The 16,082-nt window shown below is 39.2% G+C and overlaps 1 protein-coding gene across 2 annotated transcripts in view; it reads right to left on the bottom strand.

Annotated features, from left to right (window-relative positions):
• dennd1b (DENN/MADD domain containing 1B) overlaps positions 1-16,082 on the bottom strand; it is a 134,948-nt gene that overhangs the window by 101,498 nt on the left and 17,368 nt on the right. For both annotated transcript variants that reach the window (XM_028445597.1, XM_028445598.1), the window contains exon 3: positions 2,735-2,778. In XM_028445597.1, coding sequence (XP_028301398.1) covers positions 2,735-2,778 — 44 coding nt within the window. The remainder of the gene's footprint in view (positions 1-2,734; positions 2,779-16,082) is intronic.

The following is a 16,082-nucleotide window of genomic DNA, read 5'->3' as shown; positions in this document are numbered from 1 at the left end:
AAAAAAAAAAAGAAAAAGTGAAAAAAATAATCTCTTCCGACAATTCTAATATATGCTTTCTGCCATCAATTTCTTCCTCTTTTTCCACTTTTCTTTCTCTACATCTAAGGGGCATCTGTGGATGACCAGGGTATCATGAATCTCATGCGCTGAGGGAGGAAGAGGAGGAGTGTGAGGGGGGGAAAAAAGGAAAGTAAAGAGGAAGGAGAGGAGCAAGCGCCCCTCACTTCATATTTCCTGAGCACCACCCCTGCATGCAAGCCAGCCTGCAGTCTGTTCTCCTTTGAGCTTTCTATTCTACCACCGAACAGAAAAAAAAAATCAATCCATATTTCCATAATCCACACTTCTGTCTGTCTGCATGTATTCACCCCCCCTCATCTTCCTTCCTCCATCCTTTTCTCTCTCGTTCTTGTCTCCTCTCTCACTCCCCTTCTCCCCAGGGGTAGACTAACCCCTCTACCCCAATCCTACGGCCTACAAATGTCACTACGCAGAGCAACAATAACAGCCTAAACAAAAGGAGGCCTTGCTCTGAGCCCTGAGCCCCTCAGCAGAGACTGTTTGCTGCTGCTGCTGCTGCCATATGCTGGCCAGCTCGGCCCACAGACAGGGAAGGAGACTTTGGTTAGAGAGGACTCCAGCTCTCGCCATCACAATGGAGGAACAAAACCTTAATCCTGGTAATGAGGCCTGTGAATACAGCCTTTATGTTTATGGGGGAAAGGGCCAATGGCTCTGTACACAGCACACTAACTAGCCATCTTAAGGGCCATCTTATCTACACAAACGATCTGGTCAACAACAGAATCAAAGGAAAGTGAGGTTGTAGGGGGCTAATGGAGAGAAAAGGATGAAGCTAATGTCAAATCCAAAACAATAGTTTTTATAGCTACCATTTCCTGTTCCTATCTTTGTGAGTCTGGTAATATTATCTGCTGCTCACACTGCTTTTTAACTCTTATTCTGAAAGCAGGCTGTGGTTTCTGTCGGGCGAGCAGACATCGCCTAAAGCATCTTTCTACAAGTCCATTTATTCCTCAACATGGATCAGAGAGGAAAGAAGTGCTACTTAAAATTACAACATATATCGCAATGTGGAAATACAAACCAGCCCACATAAAGTTATTCTACTCTCTAGTCCATTTATTTTCTGCTATCTTGGTTGATGTGCTGATGCAGTCATCAGTCCAGTGGTTCCTTCCTGGATCTGTCCTGTGCTGCAGTTACTTTTGGCGCTCAAATAATACCCTGCACGCTTCATTTTGTCTTCCGTCAAATCTCTGTCTTCTACTGATCTTAGGCAAACTGTCAGACGTTTGCACAGAAATGCACAAGAACACAAACCGTCAGGGAGCAAGACTCATCAAAAACTAGAGTAACAAAACTGCGATTCAACCTCATCTAGCGAAGCGAAGTCACATCCTCTATTAAAGCATGTGTGATCATTTTGATCAAGTTAGAACTAAACTATTATACTTTGAAGGCAAAGCCAGAGAGAGAAACAAAGACGCCCTGCTGGGGTGGAGTATTTTAAGGGGGTAAAGACGAGGCCTTTTAAATGAAAGCCTGTTATGTCAAGTGCGTGTATTGTGCCCCAGGGACACCTGATAAAAATCTGTGATTGGCATGAGGGATAATTCACATTTGTGAACAATCTAGTGTTGTTTTGAACCATTTTTTACAAGCAGTGATTATTTGTAAACAGAAGAGGAAAGAAGTCACATGAGACTGTTACCACAAATATTCAAAAATCATTGCACCTTAGGCAAACAATTATGTAAGAAGCACCAAAAAAACAACACTTTTGATCTTTAGCGGCCCCTTTAAATGGTTTGAGAATCCCCACCAGCACCAAATACTACTTCAATAACAAAGCTGCCTTTAACCAAGCTGTGTTCAATATGGACTTGTCACTTTATGCTTCCAAACCAATTAACTTTACAAGGTCGTCTTTTACAGCCAATACCAATCTGTTTGACTGGGTAAGAAGGCAGTACATCAACCAATCTTCCAGACACACCTGGGTGAAACTAAACATTGGAAACTATCTGTAACCAACTATGCACAGGATTGACTGACAATAAATATAACTGCTGGAATAAAAAGATGCAGATGACAGCTTTTATTGGAGACGTTGATTGCAAAGCTAATATAAATATTCCCCATTTTTTCTTAAAGAAAAACGGCTAATGAGAAATACGAAGGAAACAACTTTCGAGGCCTGCTGCATTATTTACCACGCGGTGAATTAACAAAGTGAATCAAAAGGCCGCCTTTGGGCTTTCAGATTGAAAACAAATACACTAATGGTATAATGTGAACAAAAGGAGGCAGGCAGAGCAAGAGAATGAGGGATAAAAATGGAGTGAGAAAAAGAAAAGGGGGGAAAACGGAGGTGTGTATTCCTGTCACGGTTGCATGATAATTACTGATTCGTTGGTTATTGAAGACCTGCTCACTGCTTTTCATTACCAACAACAGACGTACAGTGAGACAGGGAGAGACAGAGACAAGGAGGAGGAGGAGGAGGAAGCACGGGAGAAGTGTTGCTGGTGGTGGTGGTGGTGATAGGTGTTGGGGGAAGTTACCAGAGGAGGGCAGGGTGAGTGAGGGCATTAGGAGAGGATGGGAGATAGGAGAAGAGGAGGTGGTAAAGGTTGTCTGTAACAGTGAACGAGTGAGGGATTTGGATGGAGAGAGCGAGGAGAGAAAAAGTAGAGTGTGTTCCAACCTGGTCTGTGTGGTCCTGGGGGAAGCTCCACAGCACGGCTGGATCTAGAGGTAATTGACAGACAGCATTAATCAGCGGGTGAGAAACACACCGTCTTCGCTAGCTGCCTCAGAACACATACATATTAATGAGAAGGGTGGGGGCAAGGGTGGCTGCTGAGAATCTCTGCACGCACGCACACAGACACACACACACACACACACACAGCAGCGCATAGTGAAAGACAAGAGAGAGGGTGTCTAGGCAGTATCTGCTGTATATGCAAATCTATATTCCACCAAATCATACTCGTTTATGGAAGTCTCGATAACACCCACTTTAGTTTTTGTGTCTCAATATTCCTACAATGATACAAGACGCAATGTTTAGGTGACAAAACGTAAATCTTTAACTAAAAGCATTTTTCATGATTAACAGTTTTAACAATTAAAGCTAAACAAATAATTATTATTTTAAATGTAATTGCTGTAGTTCATATATATATATATGCTGTATATATATATATATATATATGTTAAAATCTCATACTTTGCCGAAAGTACTGGGAAAGACCTGAGAAAACTTAATCACACAAACATGCAAGTTTACCTTTACACTCCAAGTAAATACAACATTTACTCAATTTAGATGTTTTCTGACTGTAGGAAGAAGGGTTTGAAACCACATGTTTCTAGCTGAGAAGCACTGTTGCTAATTTCTATTTCAAGAATGTTCTATATTGGAAATAAGGCTTATTTTAATCATAGTTGATTCAGGACATTTTTTTACAGATCTCCTAAATGAACATTCTATGCACTCAATTTAAAAGAGTTTTTGACAAGATTAAAAAAGAAAAAGCACTTTTCTTTTCCTTGGACATACAACCCAAAAGCAGAGAAAACCAAATATGTCTGAGTACGTGAGTTTGCATTGTTCAAATAAAAGATGCCCACTTTGACAGTACTGGGGTCAATGAAAACCATTGAATAAACATGTAAATGACTTCTAAAGATAAACTCAACATAGTCTTCACATCTCTTAGAGGTGGCATCCAGTCAACATCAAGAGCCAAATTCCTCTTAAGCTTTTGCCACGTGGTTGAAAGGAGGTAGTCACCCAGCTGAACACAGGGTCTCTGGTAAACATGGCTACCACAGCTCCAAGGTCAATATGTGAAGGTGGCAGAAGCAGCAAGTGTTTGAGGAGACCAGCTTTTCGCAAGCCAAAAAGGCCCAAAAGCGCGTGCAAGTACAAATCCTACAAAAACCACACTGAATGATGTCAACTACCGGAATGGTGAACTATGGCTTCAGCTGGCGACATACAAACACTTCAGATCTTCATGAAATCCGATGAGGAAACTGCCACATCACTAAGAATGGTTGGCAGTGCCACACAATGTGAGGAGTAGCTTCATGGCTCATGCACACCAGGCTGTCAGGGACAGACAGGGAATACAATGGACACATGGGTGACAGGACGCAGCAAAATCCATGATGCCTTAAATAATCCTGTTGGATAATTTCATGGGCCCTTTCCTGAAAAGAGCAGCACAGCTCAAGCTCAAAGTGCTGCAGTCCAATTCCGACCATGAACCCCTCCCTTTCTCTAGCCTATGATCTGCCACTGTTGGAGCCATTTTATGCTTGTTTGCTGGGTGAGAGGATGGGAAGGGTCCCACAAGAGAGCAACACTAGGTTTGGAAGATAAGGAGAGAAATTACGAGAAAAAGGATTCTTGTGATAATGGTGGACTACCATTGATGAAATGTGCAACACATTTCTTTGCAATCGTCAGTGTGGTTTCAATACCCATTTTTTTTTACCCGATGCCAAAACGAGATATGTTTTTCACTGGTCCATGAAATCGAGGACATTTTCTCTCGTGTGTAGCAACGTTTGTTTGTTTTTCAGCAACAAGAAAACGTGATTGGTTAAATAGCCATAGCTTAAGCCAATAGCGATAGCTTGCCTCGCCATGCACTGAACACGTAACAATATAAGTTTCTGTGATCAGGAGTCAGGGCAGCAGTGAGAGTTGGGAGAGAGAAAAACAAAAGTTGCTGCATTTGAAGAAGAGTTTGATGCTGTAAATGACATTGGCATGTTAAGTTAGTACTTGCCGATACCAGTGCCAGCCTTTTACTGCCGTATCGAGGGCCCCTACCGATACTAGTATCAGTATCGGCACAATACTAACCGTTATGTACCTTTTCAGTCCTTTTTCCCCCCACATTTAAACCAGAAAACTAAGCTAATTTTAACTCGACGTTTAAGGCAAGATCAGATCTGAAGACAAATATAATCCTTGTATAGAAACTTCTATTGCACATTTCTAAGAAAGCTTCTATATTAGCACACATAAGTCATTTTATATGACCAATGAACTGCTTAGTTAGACCAACCACAGATTGGATGGTGACTAGAAATATTAGAAGGTGTTGTAGAGTCAGTGTCAGTGATGTAAAGCTGTATGAATAAAGAACACCTGAGGCCAGCCATCATGACAGAAAGACATTTGTCTTCTGTAGCTGAGGACATGTGAGAACTTCAGAGCTCATATACCAACTACTCCAACTCTTGGTGCTGCACCATCCTGTCTTTCCTTACACTCACTTAATCCATTACTCTTCTCTTATTTCATATTCCATTGCCTCACACTTTCCATCTCATTTCCATTGTTTTGTATTTTCCACCAATCTTCATTGTGTCTTCACATTTCTGCTGCCTTTGGTGCCCGTCGTTCCTCTTACTTTTTAATGCTTATTTCAGTTCTTTATTCAAAAGCTTTCCTCTCCTCTCCACTGCGTTTGGTATTTCTGCAACCCCCACCCTTTCTTTCTCCATTTCTCTCTCTTTCATTTTTTTATTTTTTCACTTTCTTGTATCCTACACAAATCCCTTTGGGTGCACAGGGCGTGTGGTGGACGCAAGAGGGGGCCTGAGGGGGGTTAGGGCTGAAAGTTGAAGGTTACAGAGGTGAAGAGCACCCCTGCTGCTCCGCCAGGGGACACAAATGTCACCATGACAGATCCAGCACTGGTTAATTCAGCCTCCCCTCCTCCAAAAACACACATGCACGCGCACTGGCACACTGTGTGACCATGTAAAATCTAATGCTACAATTTTCTTTCTTTCCTAAAAATATCTACTAAGCATATACACACATAATATCAAGCATTGAAATGGCATAGGTTTTGAAGTTTTTGAGAAAAAATACAGGGTGTGTGTTTCATTCATGCTCCAGAGGTCAAGCGCTTTTTACCTTTTAGGCTTCATGCACAGATGGTCAGAAGTTTTTGAGATTTTACAAAGAGAGTGCCAGTATCAATACCTCGAGGCGATATGACACTAAGGAAAACCTCCAAGCAGCCAAAACTAAAACTATGTTCTGCAGCCTGATATTTATGCAAGTAGGCCCGTTATTACTTCAACAGAACACAAATAAATGGATTGTATAAATGTATGAAAACCTTTGACTCCAATAATGAGTAAGAACAGTTTAATGGGTAGAGAAAGTTCTTACTTATCCAGGTCGAGAACAAGATAGTAGCTTAGTTAATGCATCTGAATTTGCTTGAGTACAAGAAATTGGAATATTTAAATGCAACTTTGGTCTAGAATAATATCAAAATCAATCAATTCAAGGATTATATCTGAAGGTTGCATATTACTCATTAAAGTGGAAATATGCAATACAGATATTAGGCTGGACTGTCAAACACATTTTAATTTTACACCAAAGGTTACACACAGACCAAATTAATATTTGCTGTGCATGACGAAAAACACATTTTTCAATCATAAGTATGTGCTTTTCTAACAAAAATATGCCTCATTGTAATATTTGTACATTGCAAATCACACTGTTGAACCATAAACCATTTTGTTTCCGATTATTAAAGGGGCTACTTTTTTCTTTTAAAACAAACTTATACCACAGACCAAAATAAATCCTATAATGGAGAGTTCTGGCCAATGTGCCATATATTTGAACCCCCTGATAAAAGGGTACTTTATTGTTTTACTTTATGCTTTTTCTCAAAAACTGACTTGAATCTGTGAAGGTTCTCAGTCATCCAATTCATGTCATTTATAATAGATACATTAAGGCAATTAACTGGACATGCGTAAAGTAGTGTTTAAACTGGCCAATCAGCTATCTGCATCCATCCATTGGTTGGGCATCTACGCCTAGTTCATGGCTCTCAAAGTACTGTATAAAATTCAAAATAGTCAAATTTTATTTTATTTTTTACATTTAGTTGACCAAATCTATAAAGAGCTGCTCCAGTGATATGATTATGGTCCATTTAATGAGACACCATCTGCAGTGACAGGGTGACAAGAACCAACAGCATATTTCACCCTGGTGCTGTGTAAACATATTCATAGGGTGAGAATTGAATTGAATCACCTATTATGAGTTAGATTCCTCCATTCACACCTGAGAAAATGGACATGAGTCGAGGAGTGACCACTGCCCTCTGTGTGCAACCGTTTGCAAATGTGTACTATGTGCAACCATGTTTACAGACAGGAAGCAGGCTCGGGAGGGAATATTTACAATCCAGAAGCTTGTCCTTTGATCCCTGAGGGCTTCAAGCATGGCTACCCTCCAACAGTCACACCGGGGACATCCAAGACAGCCTCTGAGCTGCGACACAGATGCTGGTAAGAAGGAGGCCATCGTTGCTTTAAAAAGTGTATACTGTGGCTAATTTTTGGGAGTTGTTAAATAAAGGAATATTAATAAGTTGTGGGAGCTTGGAAGTGAGAGCCAGGGTTTAAAAAAAAAAGAGCAGAAGGAGGAAAGAGTAGGTGAGGGAAAAGATGGACGCTCTTGTTGAGTGGGAGGAAAACCGCTGCCTCAACTGACATCGTTTCTCTCCTACAAGCTCAGGTGGCTCATCAAACACAATAAGATTAAAGAGAATAAACCAGCAACTTTGAATATAAATGTCCTAAGAAATGAGAGAAGTGTGCCTACCACCTGACCTCTCAATTCTTCAGTTCTCCCCACATATCTGTAACTATTGGCACATCCAAGTAGGCTAAAAATGAAAAATGCTGGCATGTTCATCTTGGCATAAATCTGTGCTTTTTCAAACTTCTTCCGATTTTCAAGTAGGCTAAAAAGAAGCTGTTGGCAGAGGAAGTCATTCTTAATGCTGCTGGCTGGAAGAGGAATTTGGCACGTTGCACTAACGTGTCAAAAACCTCTCACTGCCCAGTGCAGCACAATAACTTATTCAACTTCAACACATTTTGTCACCAAGCTTAAAAAAAAAAAAAAAAAAAAAGGAAAATTCTACACTTTTTAAATGACAGCGAGCTGTACAAAAATAGCTTTTTCGAACTGTGGAAAGTATATGATAAACATGAAGTTCACTTAGAGGACAGGCCAGTGCTTCTATAGAAGCTCAATGCAAGTAGCCTGAATGCATAGGTCTGCCTTAAAAGTGAGTAAGACTTCAGGAAAATGGGAAAAAAACTGACCCTAAATCCAGAGTGAATACACGTTTAGATAAAAGACTCTGGCTTATAATTCTCTATACAATGTGAATCAAACACTTCAGGCTCTCCAATGTTTTAAAGGCATAAGAAATGCTCTTTTTTCACCTCATCCCACGAATGACTGAATGTGTGCTGATGGTGAATAGGAGGCCTGTTTGTTAAGAGAGGCTAAATCCCATATGGTGAACAGCAGCTTCTCCGGTGAGAAGAGAGGCATGAGAAAGCCACCGGCAGCCCCTCGCCTCCATCCGTGCTCCAAAGATGAAGAGATGTAGCGTCTACATCTCCTTGTTCCTCCATTCTCTCACTCCTTTTACCTCCTCTCCTCCCTCTCACATGGCCAGGGGTTAAACTGCTGCACTCTAACCTCCTTGGCAAAGATTTCATTCACTCCATTTCTCTTGCTCGCTCTCATCTCAGAGAGGTTTATTTCACAGTTGTAGTGGATTAAGACCCGCTCGCACGCCCTTAGACAAAAGCATTGTTTTAGCACTCACCAGTTCGCTGTAACTAGAGGAAGCTACAGCTCCTGAGCCTCCACAATAAAGCCATTGTGGGCACGGGGCTGGCAGTACCCTGCCTCGCAGGCCGTCTAGACTTTGAGCCCCGGCTGATTGGAGAAAATCCCATCAGGCAGTGGAGTGAAAGTTAACTAAGGTAACCTGCTGTGAACCTGATGAAGATGTCAAGCCAACATATGGCAAAAATGTCTATTGTCAGAACAAGAAGTCTTTTTTATTCTCCGAGGGAGGGTACGGTAAAGATGGAGGAGTTGAGGGGGGCTGCACAAAACTAGCGGAGGGGGTTGAATCACCTAAAAGAGGAATAACTGCAGTGGTCATCGTTTTACTTCTGGATCAGTAGTCTTATTCTGGCCGGGAGGAGGCCCAGGCCTTCACTTATAATCAAAGCAGTAAGTAGATTCACTGGCATCTTTCAAAGGCCAGCAGAAAAAAAACACTCAGACAGTTAAAACATTTTTTGCTATCAAGTCTAAGTCTGCAGCCCGCAAATAGCATTACATTTCATGCTGATTTAGTAAGCAGAGATTTGAAGAATGGAGAACTTCTTAAACCACGATATGGTCCTTAAAACCACCAATATGGATTGGTCACAGTGCGTTGTTCCAAATGGGGATTATACATTAGAGGGAAATTAAAACCAGCCCATCAAACTACAGAGATTAAATTAGACAAGGTAAATCATGCTAATGGTTGATTAAACTTTGTACAAGTTCATAACAGATGCTGAACACTAAAACTTAGAGGCGTAAATAATGTCTTTTCAAGAAACCTGACCCTGCACTGTTTTTACAAGTTTGACCTATTAGCTTCAAAATGTACTTAAAAGATCTGTGCTAAAATTGGTCATTCAACGATCCAGGGAGTAACCATCTTAAATGGCACGCAAAGCATGATGGGTTGAGGCTGAACTGTCTTAACTTTACACTGCGTAGCCTATTGACTCAATATGTTTGTGGCTTGGTTTGCATTGACAAAGTCAAAATAAGACACAAACGTGCAGATTGTTTATCTCATGTTTTATCATCTCCAAGGATATAATTCAGTTTTGCTTTAATGGGTTTGGTTATGTCGGTAATCATCGTCCTTTTCCTCCTCTGATAAAAGCTAATTTTAAAATTCATCCTCGGCTTCTTTAAACATTTCAAATGTAACACTGAATTATCAACATTCCCATCATCAAACATCAAAGACTTTATTTTATGTAACCGCAACGTGTACGCTTATATTCTGCCTTTTTTTTTTTTTTTTTAAGCACGACTTTAAACTGTTCTCTGTGTTAGCTGCTGTATGCATGCACACATTATAGCAAATACACACAGACAAATTTAGTTTTAGTTTAGTTTAGTTATCTTAAACATTTTCTTGAAGTCCTGTTTCTACAACTAACCACCTTCAGTAGATTTGTTGGTGGTACAGCAGTGCATTAATTCATTCACAACAGTCAGAAAAAATGTTTAAGAGTGAATTAAAGGGAGAATAAATCAGTTTGTGTGCCTCATTTCTATAACGTGTGCATATACAGCAGCGGACATGGGTGAAAATTGTCCAGTGCTTTGAAATTATGCAGATTATGAGCATACACACCAAGGTTACATCAAATAAAGTTTTTAAGGAAGAAATGTTAAGCGGACATTGACAAATGTTTTTTCCCCCAGTGTTAAACAAACTGAGTTCATTGGCTGAGTCGTGTAAAAAGTCAACACAGTTAAAACTAAACCATCATCGTCAACTTATCATACTTATTACAAGATGGGGACCCCTGGTTCTTTAAATGTAAATAAGCCTCATCTTTAAAAATCAATATAAGGATTATTAATCCACATAAGACTTTTCATTCAGCATAAATCTTCTAATAAGTACATATAGAAGCTTGTCAAACCTGTAAAAACTGTTTAGGGCAGTGGTGTCAAACTCATTTTAGTTTAGGGGCCAAATACGGACCGGTTTGTTCTTAAGTGGGCCCCAGGTAATAGGTGGAGGAAAAAAGAGCAATTTTGCCATTGTGTGATCTTGAATGTCAATCCCTGCAGGATCTTCACTTAAAAAATTATTGATTTTGTAATCAATTTTTGTGGAATTTTGTGGATTTGTGAGAAATAGCAAGACTTTTTGAAAAATTTAGATTTCTTTCTATAATTTGTGAACAAAAATGACTGCATTCATGTAATATAAGCCTGGGAAAACTTCGAGACCTTAAAAAAATATTGTGGAGTTTTAATGATTTTGTGAACTGGAGATTTCTACAAGTGAATTATTTGGTAATTTAAACAATAACAATAGCTGTGGGCTGAATTGGATGCCCTAAAGGGCCTTGAGTTTGACACATGTAGATTGAGGTTATAAATAGGTCGATATTGGTGAAGAAGTGATCAAATTAAATTCCAATGCATTGAAACATGAATAAACAAAAAGAAAAACAACCTCTACAAAAGTAGAATCTACTATATGAGCCAAAAAACCCAACTGGCAGGCTTCACATGTGAGAGATGTTGGCCTGGGGGATTTCGGAGCCATTCCTACAGATACATCTGAAGAAGATAAACAACAGTCTCAGCTGGAATGAGAAGAAAGAGCGCGCAGCAAGGAGATGATGTGACCCTATTATTGCCACATTAGTTGTTTTGTCTTTCCAGCTATGTGAGAAAAACGCATTGGTGGGATGAGCTGAAAAAGAGAGAGGCTGAGGGAGAGAGAGAGAGGAAGAAGGAGAGGGGGAGACGAGAGAGACAGAAAGAGAAGTGAAAGTGATGCCGTCTCCAGGCTAGTTGGGATGCAACCCAATTTCACAGCTTCACGAATGAGTGGCACAGCATATGGATGCAACCTTTGTGACAGCCTCTGTGTATCACCACATATCAGCGTTGATATTCCCAGTCAGACTCCATACTGGTCCAACATTATGTCAAACACCAGCTTCGCATGACTGCATCTTCAACATAACACACACGCCGGATGTTTGTAGGGATGTGTTAGCCTCCAAAGCAATGGGAAAAAAAACAAACCAGCATCTCCCAAGACAGGCTTGGCTCTAACTTTCTCCTCACTGTGTTCCGCTCAGCTGTGGCAACACAATAACACAAGAGCATATGCTGAGACAGAAATAGGCTGTAAAAACTTAAGGATAAGTTGAAATCCACAATGTGACCCAGATTTTTTTTTATTTACAAAAGCATTTGAGAATGATTTACACAGATTTGATTCCAGCAGGTTAGCAGTAAAGAGTATTTCTCTGTAGTTGGTTGAAAAACAACTGACATATCTTCACACAGTTCTCTCCATATGGTCCGACCGTCTGCCCAAGTCACAACCAACATCTTTAAAAGCAGGCTAATTATGATGGTCATTATTACTCTCATGTGCATTAGGAAACAGAGATGTAGTCTAAGAGAAGGCTTTATCAGAGACAGAGAAACAAACTACTTTTTATCTCTGTTTAACATTATTGTCCTTGAACTAAAAAACTTGGTGGAAAGTATTTCCAATACATTATTCAACATAAATAGATGTGTAGGAACACAAAGTAAAACTTGAGATGAATGAGAGCTTTGTATTCTCCATTATAAAGAAAAAAAACCTGAATTTTAAATCCAAATGAACAAAGAAGAAAAAATTCACATACTGAGGAATGTAAATGTCTACAAGTCTGTTAAAAACAATCAATGACTTTATAAAGCCACTTTGTTATACATCAATCTTTCCATCTACCACAATAATGTAATTTAAATGAAAATTAGATGTCGACCAATACGGGATTGTCATAGGCCGATGCAGATACCGATTAAAGAAAAAGCCAATATACTTTTTTTTTTAAAACACATTGATTATGAAAGACAATTGAAACACTCATGATATAAATGTATATATTAGAATTAAATCAAATACACCAATAGAACTCTTAACATCTCAACGATATTGAAAAAAGTCCATATATCAGTCGACCTCTAATGAAAATACTTCAAGTTGAGGGCATTTCTCAGCAATTTTTAGGTGATTAACTAGATTAATCAAAAAGCATAATCAATTAATCTTTTTAATCTTTTGACAGCACTAGTTATAATACTGCTACCTTGCTCTTCTTTAAGGGGAGGATGATTAACAAATGGTTAAGATAAGTGCAACTTAAAAAGCTCTGACATTCACAACAGACAAAGAGCTTTCCACAATGCATTCAGGCCTAATGCTCAGCAAGTACAAACATACAAATACATACAGTAGCTTGTCCATCCCACATCCTGAAATCTTTCTGGATTATTTTCTAAAGGGATTGGAGGAGTTTTGAGTCTAATGATAGACAGGCTAAGGTGTACCCAGCATTCCTCCCTGACTAAGCTCCAACCCTGAGCTATATTTGGATAGACCCGCATTGAATATTTAGGGCGTTGATTTTCCTTAAACATGAGAAACGGACAGAAAAAACTGAAAAATGGGCCCCAACATGACACAAAAATGCCTCACATGCTTCTTTTCGGATTATATCACTCAATTACACCTAATGGTGATTGAATGTCTAGAATGTGTGATAAATGGACAAATGTGTCAAATTTGTATCACAAATGTGACACATTAAAGGTGAAAAACGTTGCTCAATTATTTAATTTGGTGTCATTTTTTATATATATTCTTTATATTACAAAAACCTGGCATTTAAACAGGGGTGTGTAGACTTTGTATATCCTCTGTAAGCAGTGATCAAATTATCTTTGAATTAAAATGTATTAAATTAATGCAGAGTTTCATCTGAAGTGTGTTATGTGTTGTGATAAGGAAGTGGTTCAGATTATCATGACTGGGTTCAAATCTAAGAAAAAACCCACTGGTACAAAGACCGATGATTGAGCGGATGTTGTATCAGCACATCAGGTGATAGGTTTACCTTGTGACACATCATGACAGAAACGTAGCTCCAATCACAGGGCTCTGCGGGATTTTGTCCAAAACGTAAGGATGATTAGCCAGTTGGCAGGAATTAAACGTTTCACAAACAATGTTTTGGGACCAAATCCCATATTTTCATGGTGTTTTGCCCATTAAACAGGTGGCTGAGGGTTTAGCTATGTGGCTAACATTCCTCTTGCAAAGTAAGATTTTGTAAATCATCTGAAGCATACAAAATGTTAAATTAACAGCACTATAGTTGACTCTATTACCCTATTTAGCATGTTGTATATGATTTCAGGATGTAATCATCTAAATAGGGAAAAATTATGAAACGGAAAAGTGTAACGTGATGCAGAAATGTGTATACCCTGATACATAATTTGGAAAATTTTGAAACAAATAATGTGAGGCTTTTCTGATGAAGTTTTGTCTAGCTTGTATTTTATCTATTTTACTTTGACATTATCATTGTAATGTAATTCCACCTTGAATGTATAACTCTCAAAATAAGCAAACTGTATGTACAAGAGCGTCTATGCAATTTTGTTATTTATTAATGAACCTTTAGAACAATCAAAATTCATCCCACTTAAACAAATAATTACATTTCACAGACATTTAACACACTGTGGCAGTATATTTAAAAAGAAAACTACTAAAATAATTAGGTGTGCAGCATGCCTTCTTTATTGTGACATTCCAGCAGTAATATAAGAGTTAAAAGCGAGGAGATAAGGCTTCAAAGTACCATGTACGTGCATCTCTTTGGAAGAATCCCTCGCCTGATACGGTGTTAAAGTTTGATACTTCAGTGACTGTGGGTAGACAGTTATTAAAGTTTAGGAAAAACTGGTGATCAGCCCATTGTCAGTGACTTACAGGTGCGATAAAGGTTCCTTTCTACTTTCTGAGACAGTGGTTATAGCATCACAAAGAACACTGTGTGCAGCAAGGCAGCTCCTTGAGGTGTGGAGGGGATCGATCTCACTTAATGTCACATGGCGCAGCACCCAGAGGCAGCTGCGTGGTGCCGATGACAGTGTAAAGCCTTGCCTTTGGCGGCTACATGCTCGGTGTTGCCGAGCTGCGATTTGAAGTTCATATGTAAAGGCTGACAGACAGACAGCTCTCAGTCAGGCAGTCAGACACACGGTGAGTCAGTCAGCCAGCCTATTTTTCCACGGGGATGACATTCTTTTTTAAAAACAAAACATACAACAGTGCCTAAACTCAAACACAGTCACAGGGGTCTTTAGGCGTTGCTGGACTGATGGACAAAGTACTGACAGGAACTCGGCTACTCAAGTACAAAAAGACAAACTTCACCAATATGTTACATATCCACACTCCACTACTATCTTCTGTGAAAACAAAGTCAGCAATGAAATGAAAACTTATCTTTGACACCAAAAAGTTTCAAGTATTGTTGTTATTGTTTTTGTAAGGGATTACACACACATTTGATACCACTTTTACTTATTGGCAAAAGTGTATTGCCATGAATCAGATGATACGATACGATTCACATCACAATACGATATATCCCAATACTAAACAATACGATATACATCGCAATATCAATGATTACAAATTTCACGTTTACAAGTACCAAACTGCATACAATACTATTTATTTATTCCTTTTTTTACTTGCAAGAATATGTACCATAAATGGTAACTAACTGTAATTCAAGTACCAATAACAAAAATAAGTGGTATGTTTATCAAACCGTCAAATCACATTTTTTAAAAAAGTCTAACTCTTGCTTCTACAACAGATTCTGATTCTGTTAAGTTCTTAAATTCATTTTTTTTTTTCTTTTTAAGTAAACACATACATCTATAAAAGTATCCAGTATGTTTTATGAAAATAAAATGCAATCAACATCCAAGCTAAAATGCATTGAAGAGTGAGGTAGTTTAACATGGTCTGATGCAGTGGGCGTGCACTGTAGTGGTTCCCACTTAACATTCTTGAAGCCAATATATGGCGCTTAGGGGCGCTTCCATCTTGCTAATTTGACGTCATTTGGAGCCAGAGTCTGTGCAGTAGGGTCCAGGGGGAATAGCCCTAGTAACACGCCCCGCCCATTTATCGTACTGCCATGATGAGTTACGTAGCCCAGCTACTCCAAGAACATAAGTATCTTTCCCACTGGAAATTCTACCAACGACTTGTTCAGATCGTAGAGATTAGTACAAAACCACAATTTTTTTCAACTCAAAGATCAAGTTAAATGGCGTCTCGGCTTTCCTTCATAATGTAACTGCTATTCACAAAGAGAGCAACGCAAGACCCGCGGCTGTCAATCATCGTAATATATGACGTAAAATCCGGTTTTTCAACCTCAAATAACTTGTTTAAAACAAAATTCACAGAAAAATTAGCACTTAATAATAACTAATGATCACAGCAGAGTTTAGCTTTGGAAAAGAATTATGTGACGAGTAT

The sequence above is a fragment of the Gouania willdenowi genome, chromosome 4, assembly GCF_900634775.1.
Source record: "Gouania willdenowi chromosome 4, fGouWil2.1, whole genome shotgun sequence".
In the NCBI taxonomy this organism is placed as follows: domain Eukaryota; kingdom Metazoa; phylum Chordata; class Actinopteri; order Blenniiformes; family Gobiesocidae; genus Gouania; species Gouania willdenowi.
Note: the sequence above shows the minus strand (reverse complement) of the source record. Positions and strands in the feature narration are given on the sequence as shown.